At 40.3% G+C, this 12,015-nt stretch overlaps 1 protein-coding gene across 2 annotated transcripts in view; it reads left to right on the forward strand.

Annotated features, from left to right (window-relative positions):
- The window catches only part of LOC109112511 (Fc receptor-like protein 5), a 36,118-nt gene continuing 24,103 nt past the window's right edge, over positions 1-12,015 (forward strand). Inside the window, exon 1 of one of the 2 annotated variants that reach the window (XM_042759396.1) lies at positions 1-118. In XM_042759396.1, coding sequence (XP_042615330.1) covers positions 34-118 — 85 coding nt within the window. In that variant the 5' untranslated portion in view covers positions 1-33. The remainder of the gene's footprint in view (positions 119-12,015) is intronic. The other variant, XM_042759394.1, reaches the window with a different exon arrangement.

Consider the following 12,015-nt stretch of genomic DNA (forward strand, 5'->3'; position numbering starts at 1 on the left):
TCTGTAGACCCACCCTCTTCTTTGATGTAAGAAATGAGCATTAAAACACAGGAAGCATTGGTTTTGAACAAACAGCGTTGTGGCAGTATGAGGTCCAGTGCATTGTCCTTCATCCTCTGTGAGTATTTGAACGTATTTTATTAGCATTTTCATTTAAACATATAGCATTTCTTTTTTTATATGGCAACTTATAAATTTGGAATAACACAAAGCAATTAATCCTGAGTAGGCAATGGCATGAGAAGTAATAATAAAAAATTTTAAATATCATTTTACATCACAGTTTTGAAACATTTGAAAATAAGCTGGAACTGTGTTTACAGAATAATTTAGATACAGTTCACAGAGAAAAGATGAGTTTTTAGCTGTTGCTGAAATGTTTAAATATTTAATTTGAATATTAGTGTATACTGAAAGAGATTTGGCTGTCTAGGTAGGGTTAGGAATGGCATTCCACCAGAGAGAGACAGTTATGGTGATAGTTTACCCAAAAATGAAAATTCAGTCATAGTTTACTTACCCTGGTGTTTTTATATTGATGTATACCTTGCTTCTTGTTCAACAAAAGGAGAAGTTGTAAAAAAAAAATTGTGCTCATCCTTGTGCTTGATGCAACCAACTTCAAACTTATTAAAACATTTTTTTTAATAAAATAACATAAAATATGGATACAAAGTATCACAAAATGATAAATTCTGTATTCCTGGTATTTTATGTCCCCATAAAACATGGAAACCAGAGAGAGAGCGAGTGAGAGAGAGAGAGAGAGAGAGAGAGAGAGAGAGAGACTGTCTGCTCCAATCAAAATAGAGATAGTTTGATTAATTGATTTATATTATATATATCTGTATTTATATTGTAACATCAAGGTATTGTGGTAAAATTAAAATAATATAGATAGTTCTTATAAAATAATGGAGAGGTAGTGATGTTTTTGTTTTATCTTTGCTGAAATTGTTATTTAAATGTATGCACTTATACTGAAAATGTATTGCTATTTATTTGTCATATTAAATCATATCAAATCTCTTTATTGTCACATATCATGTACAGAAGTGTAACGATGGTGAAATTATTGGGTACAATAGTGCACAGTATATTCAAGAGACTTATAAATATATAGCTTTTACATATGACTTATAGTGATGTATACTGTAGTGTTTTACTGTGAAGTGCAGTAGTTTGTTAGTACAGAAGAGAAGATGGAGCTGCGTGTGTTCTATGCTATGCAGTGCAAGACATGCTATAGTGCTGTCAGAGTCAGTGTGGCTGGTGTGTTGATGGAATCCAGTGTGATGGGTAGGGGTAGGTAGGCGATTATCGTTTTGCTATCTGGAGTTCAGTAGTCTGATGGCCTGCGAGAAAGCGGTCTCACATTCTGCTGGTTCAGGTCCTGATACTGCGGTACCGTCTGCCTGATGGTAGCAGTGAGAAGAGTTTGTGAGTTCTCTGATGATCTTCCATGCTTTCCTCACGCATCTCTGGGTTTAGATGTCCTGGAGGGAGCGTAGCTCACCTCCGACGATGTGCTGGACTGTCTGAACTATTCTCTGCAGGGCTTTCTGTGCAGTTCCCGTACCAGGCGGTGATGCAGCCAGTCAGGAAGCTCTCCACAGTGCAACTGTAGAACTGTCTGAGGATTTTTTAGCTCAGACCTAATTTCTTCAGTCGCCTGAGGAAGAAGAGATGCTGGTGGGTCTTCCCTACTACTGACTGTGTGTGAGTAGTCCAGGTGAGGTCCTAGGTGATGTGAATGCAGAGGAACTTAAAGCTGCTGACCCGCTCCACTGGAGTCCCATCGATGGTGATGGGGAGTGCTCACTGGTCCGTTTCCTGAAATCCACCACCAGCATCTTGGTCTTCTTGATGTTCAGAGATAGGTTGTTGTGGCACCAGTTAGTCAGGGTACGCATCTCTTCTCTGTAGACTGATTCATCATCGTCGGTGATCAGGCCTACCACTGTTGTGTCATCTGCGAATTTGATGATGACATTGGAGCTTTGCATGGCTACACAGTCATGTGTGCACTGGGACTACAGGAGAGGACTGAGAATGCCGCCCTGTGGGGCTCCAGTGTTGAGGGTCAGAGGAGGGGAGAATATGTTGCTGCCAACTCTGACCACCTGCTGTCTGCCTGACAAGAAGTCCAGGATCCAGCTGCATAGAGAATTGTTCAGACCCAGAGCCCGGAGTTTCACCACAAGCATAGAGGGCACTATGGTATTAAACGCTGAGCTGTAGTCAACAAACAACATTCTCACATATGTGTTCCTCTTGTCAAAATGGGAAAGAGCAATGTGCAGGGTGAAAGCAATTGCATCATCTGTGGAATGGTTATTGCGGTAGGCAAACTGCAGTGGGTCGAGTGATGCTAGTAATACAGAGGAGATGGGATCTCTGATAAGCTTCTCAAAGCACTTACTGATGATGGGAGTCAGATCAACATGGCACCAGTTGGAACTATTCAAGCAAAAACATTGGACATTGGACATTCAAGCAAAAAGCTTGGGGTGTCATTTGTATTGGCACAATGGTGGATGTTTTGAAACATTGAGAGACAACAGATAGGGAAAGGGAGAGGTTAAATATGTCTGTGAAGACTCCAGCTAGTTGGTGAGCGCATGTTTTAAGCGCTCGGTCAGGAATGCCGCCTGGACCTGCGGCTTTGCAGATATTCATGCACCGGAGCGATCAGGTAACATTCGCTACAGACACGGAGAGTGGACGAGCTCAGCAGTCTCAGCCGCGGGAGTACTCTGCGTTGGGGAGGAGCCACTGACTTCGAAGCGAGCGTAAAAGGTGTTGAGCTCGTCAGGCAGTGAGGAAGCAGTGTTTGTAGCAGGGTGTTTGCGATCCTTGTAGGTTGGATGTTGTGGAGTCCTAGTTAGAAGTGGTGAACTGTGCTTCAATTTTATCTTTGTATTGGCATTTTGCTGTCTTGATGGTTTTGCGGAGGGCATAGCTGGCTTGCTTATAATCATCCGCAGTAATGGAATTAAAGGCAGAAGTTTGACCCTTTAAAGCCACGTGAACATCAGTGTTAATCCACAGTTTCTGATTTGGGTAGGTTCTGATTGTTTTGAATGTTTTCTATGCACTTCCTTATAAAGCACGTGATGGTGTCCATGTAAACATTGATGTCAACATCGGATGCAGCCCGGAACATATCCCAGTCGATGTAATTAAAACAGTCCTGTAACATAGAATCATCCTGAGTGCGGGTGTTTCCCATTTCAACTTCTGCCTGTAAGCATTTTCAACATTACTATGACTCAGATGACTCAGGCAACCAAGACATAGGCAGGGATCTTGAAGGCCATTGTGGAACCGGCATGACAGAGGACCAAGGTGGAACTAAAGAGAGGGAGGAGTCCAACGGAGCCGGTGGGCTGGATCAGCAAGGCACAGCAGGAGGAGTGGAGTCCTGAGGTGGGTCGGCAACAGACCAAGGTGGAGCCGGAGGGACAAGGGAGCCCGGGAGAGCTGGTGGACTGACGGGCCATGGCGGAATAGGAGTGAGCTACACCATCGTGGTATCCTACCATGGTAGGATCTAAACCATCTTAAAGCCTGTCCTTGAATACCCATATAGTTTTGTAATCGATCTATGAGTATGTCATGATCTATGGTGTTCTAACGCAGCACAAAGTTCAAGTAAAACTAGCATTGAGATGCAGCCTTGGTCAGACGCAATTTTAACAAGTGCAGTTTCTGTGCTACGGTGGGGCCTGAAACCTGACTGAAATTCTTCATGGAGAATTTCTTAATTTTTTTGCAAGAAGGAGCTCAGTTGAGAGGACACAAGTTTTTCTAAAACTTTAGACATAAACAGAAGATTTTAAATGGGTCTGTAATATGCCAGTTCACAAGGTTCTAGTTGTGGTTTCTTAATGAGAGGCTTAATAACCTACAGCTTGAATGTTTTTGGGACATGACCTAGAGATAACGATGAGTTAATAATATTGAGAAGCGGTTCTTCTGCTACAGAAGAACTCTTTCAGTAATTAAGTGGGTACAGGATCTAATAAATACGTTGTTGGTTTAGATGCAGTGATAAGTTTATTTAGCATCTCCTGTCCTATAGTTGTAAAGCACTGCATTCTTTTTTTTTTTTTGGTGCGATAAATGAAGCTGAAGTATTTGAAGCTGTAGAATCTACTATATTTAGACTGGGTGGTGTCTGGTTATTTGTTAATCTAGCCACTCTGCTAAATAAAAGCCTTGGATTGTTTTGGTTGTTTTCTATGAGTTTGCAGTTATGCTTGGTCCTAGCAGCTTTTAGAGCCTGTCTATAGTTGGACATACTGTTTTTCCATGCAATTCCAAAAACTTCCAAGTTAGTCTTTCTCCATTTGCGCTCAAGATTATGATTTTCTTTCTTGAGAGAGTGGGTATTACTGTTGTACCATGGCGCAGTACATTTTTCTCTAACCTTTTTTAATTCGATGGGGGCAACAGCTACAAATGTATTAGAGAAGATAGTGCCCATGTTGCTAGTCATTTCATCTAATTCATGTACTTATGGGAACACAGACCAGTTGAAATAAATCAGGCAGGTTATTTCTAAATCTATCTTTAGTGGTTGGACCAATAGTTCTTCCTGGGTAGTTCTTCAAAGCCGAATTCCTTATTTGGAAAGGCACGGATAATGGCTTCAAAACCGAATAACGGACAACGAATAATTCTGCCCGAATATTCGGCTGAGGCTGCAGCACAGTCTGTTAGCTAGATTCACATGTGAGCCAGGGGATCAGCGCGATATTTTACACAAACCTCTAAATTCACGCAATAATGAGTGTGTGAAGTGAATGAATGTAAACTTTATGAATGAAAAGAACTCAAATCAAACACTGCATTGCTGTTGCCACTCTGTGCATCTCTCAGAAATCAGAGCTTGGCCAGAGTAATATTACCTAAAATGATACATCATACTATTTGTGTATATTTAAAGGGCAATGATTTAAACCTTGTAGGCTATGATATGATACACAAATGAAAGGAATAAGCACAGTGTGATCTTCAATCAAACAGCCGTGTTGCCTTCTCTGTCTCTCAAAAACCAAACCAGCTCTCTGTCCAGAGTAGGCAAGTAATCAACTTAAATACAGATACATTTTCTACTAGGCCTATATGTTTGCTTCCTTATCTTTTGCTGGTTTACGTGGCACATGCACATGCACATTTGTTTAGTGAAGTTCAAAAAAGACTCATTTAAAGAGTTCTGCTTGATGAAAATGTGCTTAATGAAAATGTGCGCCTTGAATTCATTCAGTCATGTTCAAATCATCACTATTTTTTTTATTTTTATTTTTTGTCATGAAATCTTCCTACTTGTATGATAAATTTATTTTTGGAAATTATTAATTTTATATTTTAGAACACAGAATAGGACAAATAGTTGAAACACAAAATATGTTTCCATACTCTGGCCCCCCCCCCCCCCCCCCAGCTTTTCCAGACCTGCAAATTAGGCCTAGCCCTGCTTAAGTGAATTTTTTTTTTAACTGAGCAGGAACTGGTGTGCCAAAGGAAATCATGCTGTTTTACATAAACCTCTAAAATTACAATGCAGTAACAAGTGTGTGATGTAGCTAAATGAGTTTATGAATGCAATAAGTACAAATAAAATAGCAATGTTGCAATTGCCTTTTTCCATGCATTTCCTGGAAATTACTTAAATCAATTTCCATATTTCTACACTTTATAGGAACCCTTACAGTTTTAATTTAGATATTTAAATATTTATTTATCAGATCATGAAAGGTCCCCAAGCTGGGACTCGAACTTGCGTTGCATGAGGCACAACCGCACTACATCTTGAAGCACTGCCTATACAAGGATATCGGCTCCGACTGTTAGTAGATATTTAAATAAATGTTATAATCATAAAAAATAATAATAATTATAGTTTAACATGGCATATGTGTTCAGTGATAGCTATGAAAAAAAGATAGGCTGTAAAACCATAAATATAACGGTCTTATCAAATACAACTGTACAAAGTTCTGGTTCAAGCTCCGCCTGCTTCCGGTTTTATCTGAATACAGATACAGATACAATTAATTTTGTGTTTGTTACAGATACAAATACACATACAAATACTGGCTTCGCTGCACACCCCTAATCAATAGTAACCAATAGGTCTGAAAGGAAATCTGCAAATTCTTTTAGGAAATCTGTATACGGCCCTGGCTGTAGCCAGAGCAAGAGATACGATAGACTTCTTTTGCATATCTGACAGTGTATCATTAAGCAGAAGTATTTCTAATGAGTTAAACCTGTATTCTGTTTTCTGAGTAACATTGAGAATACCACTATATATTGTTGCAACATGCAGTATATATTGTTGCTTATAACAGTATGTTGTAACAGCGCTGTATACTCACCCCGGACTTGTGAGCATCAGCCCCAGAGGTTTCCAACGCTGCTCTCCGTTATCTCAGCTGGGCCTGCCTCTCCACCAGCTCGAGCTGCACCAAATGCAGCTAGAACGTGTCCTCACCTGCACTCAAAGGTACACACACATCGGCCATTAAAACAAGTAACAGTGAGTAAAACAATGGTAATGTGTGTGAACAGAGTATTAGCAATGTAAGCAAGATTAGCGGCAACCACGCTGGCAATGCTAATGGGCCATAAGCTAATAGCGGACTCGGGAAATCAAAATAAAACTAGTGAGAACAATGTGCTCTGATTGCTTTTGTTGGAGAATATGATAGGAGATATATTCACACGTTATAGAAACAAAATGATTGTGTATGAAATTGATATTAGGATAAAAAATAGACGATATAGAATTAACTTGAGAGAGCTCAGACTCAAAGCACACGGCAGCAACAAACAGGAAGTGACTAATGTCATTTTTACTGAGGTTTCAGGGATGGTGTGTGCTGCTCACACACACCAGATGGCCACTCCCAGTATTGGGACCTCCATAGTCGTGAAGGGGCAGAGACAGACTGTTCAGGGCAGATAGACAGTTTGAAAACGGCCTCCTTGGCCTTAACAGGACATACATAGATTTCAGATGATGGAAGAAGACTGGGTAGTTCTAAATAAAATTCAGTTAAATCCCCTCAGTTCACTCTCAGAGGTGGTACAGTGGGCAGAGCTTTCCTCCGTCCCCTCACTCTCCACTGTTACATCCACTGTCGCATGCATTGTTGCCGGTTCTTGCACCTGGTCAGATGATCCATGAGGCTCAGGCTCCGGGGCGATCCTCAGCTCTGACGACCTCTCTGGTGATGGTTCGTCAGTCACGGCGGGCTTTGGCTCTCTGTCTGCTGTGGGCTTTAGCAAATGCTCTGTCCAGCAGGGTGACGGTTGGCTGGGCTCTGGGTCCAGAGTGGGGCTGGAGAGTTCCTCATCAGTGAGGCCAACAGTGAACGGTGATACGTTGCTCACCACACCCACTCCACAAATGCGGCGAAGAACCTTGCCCGGACAACTGTGTTGAGGCTTGCAATGTAGAATGAGCAGAGCGTGTCCTCCGTGTAGCTGGTTCTGTAGGAAATGTCCAGGAATGGTGTGGTCCTCGAGGGAAAGTTGGGGTGATTCATATATATATATATATATATATATATAAAAGATTTTAAAAAAAAAAAAAAAACAGGGGAAAGCACGTTGTATAACTCCTTGTTTGGCAGGTTATTCTGTCATGCTCATGTGAAGGGAGGCTCACAAAGACGAAGGTAATACAAATAACATTTAAAGGGGTCATATGATGCTGCTAAAAATAACATTATTTTGTGTATTTGGTTTAATGAAATGTGTTTATGCGGATTTAAGTTTAAAAAAACACATTTTCCACATACTGTACATTATTGTTTCTCCTCTATGCCCCGCCTTCTGAAACGCATCAATGTTTACAAGGCTCATCGCTCTGAAAAGCGAGGTGTGCTGTGATTGGCCAGCTATCCAGCATGTTGTAATTGGAAGATTGCCTCAAGCCTGTGACGGAAATGTTAATCCTCTTAACAAATTGTGATGCCTTGTCCTGCCACAGCGACGAGACATAAACATAAAACCCATTTTAAACGTGAAATAAACAATTTCTAGTTGTGTCTTTTTTTGGAAGGCAAAAGCAAAGTAGTTTCGCTTTCTCACTGAAACAGCGCCACACGACGTGGCCTTGAGTGAGCAAAAGGCCGGAGGCCTAGAGTGAGTCGCGGTCTAGAGTGACCCGCGGGTGGCTTGAGACGGATTCTACAAAGGAGAGTACTTTGTGCATGCAGCAACCACATGTGATGACCCTGGGCTGGACGTATGCTCTATAAACTGCGTTTTGCTCCAGCTGTATAAACACAGATGCTAAATGCTGCTGCTCATATGCTTAATATTCACTCCTGCATACAATGCAAACTGCTAACATGACACTTAGTTAAACTTGATTATGGTTGCTCATTTTTGAATTCAATTAGGCAGACCATGCAATACACACAGTGATATGGATTAGAAGAGCATTCATTTATCTTAGATGTTGAATTCGCTGTTCTGAAGCAAGCTGCACTGCTACGTCAAGCTCTAGTCATATATTTGAATGTTGAGCAGTGAGCTCATTGGCTACCAAAACAGGAGAGAACCAATCAGCTGTGCCATGTGATAATGATGTCATTACGTCAAATTCAGTTAGATCTATCAGACTGCGCCATCAGAGTTTCATGCTAGAACTCTGTATTAAAACAAAAACAAAAATTTGGTGACAATAATAATAATAATAATAATAATAATAATAATAATAATAATAATAATGAAATTTGGAGGATGGAGAATGATGAGGGTGGGAAATAATAATAGTAATAGTATTAGCAAAAATTATAATAACAATAATAATAAAGAATTTAATTCAACAGAAATGAGGGGAAAGTTGGAGGATTAGGAAGATGACAAATAGTAGTAATAATAATAGTATTAGTGATAGTAGTAATAATAACAATATTAACAATAAACTTATTTCATCAGGAGCGAGGGGGAGGTTGGAAGATCAGGAAGATGAAAAATAATAATCATAATCATAATAATAGTAGTATAATAACAACAACAACAGCAACGATAATAATAATAATAACATTAATACAGCTATTAATGATAAGGTATTATAAGGCTGCCTCAGGGCCCTCCATTACCACGGCATAAGTAATACCCCATCCAAGTCACGCTATTATGGGCCATCAAGAAGAGATGCTGCGGGGTGCAGGGCAGAGGGCACAGGGCACAGGGCTCATGATACAATGAGACACAAACCGCAGGTTTTGGTGACATAAACCAGAATGGTAATTCATTATTATTTATTACACTGCTCAGTGGAATACTTGATTCTGATTGGTCAGTCATGACATTCCGAGGTATGTTATCCATAGATATGTTATGTATACGTAGATGCCTAATTAGCGACTGCTTCTATGGGCCACTATACGTAAGCTGTCGGCCATATTGTAATGGTCAACTTGACATCATTCACCATAATAATCAATGAATATTCGAAGATGCCACAATCCTGCAAAGCCAATGGCTGTAAAAACGGCAGAATTTAAATGACAAAAAAAGAAAAGAAAAAAAAACACAATCCAACACTTGGTCTGTCTAGTTTAAACTTGCCGCTTGTTAGCAACTGCTGTGTCCAAGGAAGCTTTGCGTTCAAATATTTCAACTCAAATCATTATTTTGTGTCTAATTATTCACTTATGAGGCAAGCCGATGAATGACCGATCCAAATCCGATATTGTGTGTATACTATTCTGTGTTATTGTTGAGCCCCACGAAAGGCACAAAAACGTTATAAAGCACCAAAACGTTTTCATGCACTATCAGTGTGGTGAGGTACAGATGAATATTTAAGTCATTAAATTCAAGTTCACATAAACTCTTCTTTCCACTGCGGCTGTCTGTCATCCTCCATTCAGCAATCAAACAGCGTGTCGCGTTTGGCTACTACAGTCAAAATGATGAAACTCTCTTTAAGAGCAGACAGTAACTGAGGTTGAAAACTGTTCAAAGAAAAGTTTCAAACACTTTTTTAACGTGGCTGACACTCTCTCTGAGTCGAAATTTACCAATATCCCGGAGTAATTAATTTACTCAAACAGTACACTGACTGAACTGCTGTGAAGAGAGAACTGAAGATGAACATGAGCAGAGCAGCATTTGTGTTGTACTAACATTTCTGTGCGGACTCGGAGGGTTGCGCAGCCTGCGCACTGTGACTCCGTGTTGTTTAAAGCTTATCATTCTGTGCACAGGATGTGCATAAGCACTCTGTGCCGCTCTATATTGGCGCCTTTAGTATTATAATACCTTTCTGCGCAATCAAAGATTATTAATAGTCTTTCTTGTTCTGTCCTGCTGCCTTTATTACTGTGCTATACATTTAAAAGAAATGTCTTTTATATTTCTATATAAATGTATATACTTTTTTATATGAATGTATATTACAACAATACAAATAGCAATGTGTAACATTTTACCACATTTAGACTTATTCACTTTTAATGGTAAATAAAATATTTCACTAGATTTTATAAAATAACTGGCACCCGTGATTTTTTCTAGAATCTAGAGTATTTTTTGCTGCTGAATTATCCACTAACCTAGTTTATAATAGTATTTTTGTCATAGATTGATGTATTTTTTCATTTGCTATTTTTCATTAAAATGAAATTGTCTCTATGTAGTAGATTGTGTTTAACACACAAAAGAGTGGTGATCAGATCAACACAGAGAAGTATAGAAATTCTACACTGATTAAAAAAAAAACTGTGCTGGTATCGGATTGGACCAGTATCGGCAGATACTCAGAATTTTCGGTATCGGATCGGTTCTGAAAAAATGGTATTGTTGCATCCCTGTTAGCAAGTTTTTCCAAGATGTAATATGTATGATATTCCTTGATTTCCAGTTCATGAGGGAACTTCGAACTGCGTCCTCTAGGGGTCGCTATGGAGAACAGTATACCCACGCCACCACGCTGAGGGGAGTGCAGGCCAGAACCATGGCGAGCACTAAGTACCAACTATACCATTTCCATGGGAGTTGCCCCTGGGACGTTAGACGGCTGTCCATGACTATCCCTTACGGCCAAAGGCCTAGGCTACATACCCAACTTACCTGTTAGGGCCTCGACCCGGGTAGAGCTCAAGGCTTGGAATCAGGAAAGATTCCTTTAAAGAGATACGGCAAAGAGTCTAGCATTTTATACTGAGTCTTGCCTGTCACACAGGGGCTACCGCTTGCTCTTGCATAAGCTTGCTGAAGGAACTGTCTCAACAGATCCCTAGTAGCAACACCCTGTTTAGATTCACACCCTGTTCCAAGGATACATAGGTGGCGTGGCGCCCAAGATGAATGGGGCTTTTACCAACTCAAGAAAGGGCATGAAGCAACTGTGCGAAGCCCTCACCATATAGGATTTTAGAAAGAATGCAGAGCACCAGCGTGCGAACTTACCACAGTGTGGATTTCAGAAAGTGTGCAAAGACTTCACGTGCACACTTACCATAACATAGATTTTAAATACTGTTCTAAGTGGGGTGTGGGGGGGTGGCTCTCGTGGCACTCTGATAGAGCAGCTCATAGATGGTATGGTGCATCCCAAAACAATATGTTTGAGAGTCAGGCCTATTTCTAGAACAAGTTTGAGAATGGTGCCAGTTTATTATTATGAAGAATATATTGAAGTTGTGTGATGTCCTTTTCTGCCCATGTGCGTAAGTTGAGTGGCTTCTTGTTAGCTATAAAATCTGGGTTATTCCTGATGGGGGTGTATTTGGATGGTGAAAGAGGGGTGTTTGTGATTCAATGAAATTTCAACCAGGCTGTCAGAACTGCTTCTATTGTTGGCATTTTAAGACTTTGCTTTTTGATTGTCTGATTGTAGAAGGGTAATTCTAAAGTGTTTTCAAATTGTTTGTTCAACATCTAGCCATGTGCTTTCTGATGGGTTAGGGTGAATCCATTTGTATATATTTTGGAGCTGATTGGCCAGAAAGCAGTGGTAGAAATGTGGTGCTTCCAGTCTTT

The sequence above is a fragment of the Cyprinus carpio genome, chromosome A7 (genome assembly GCF_018340385.1).
Source record: "Cyprinus carpio isolate SPL01 chromosome A7, ASM1834038v1, whole genome shotgun sequence".
Taxonomy (NCBI): Eukaryota; Metazoa; Chordata; class Actinopteri; order Cypriniformes; family Cyprinidae; genus Cyprinus; species Cyprinus carpio.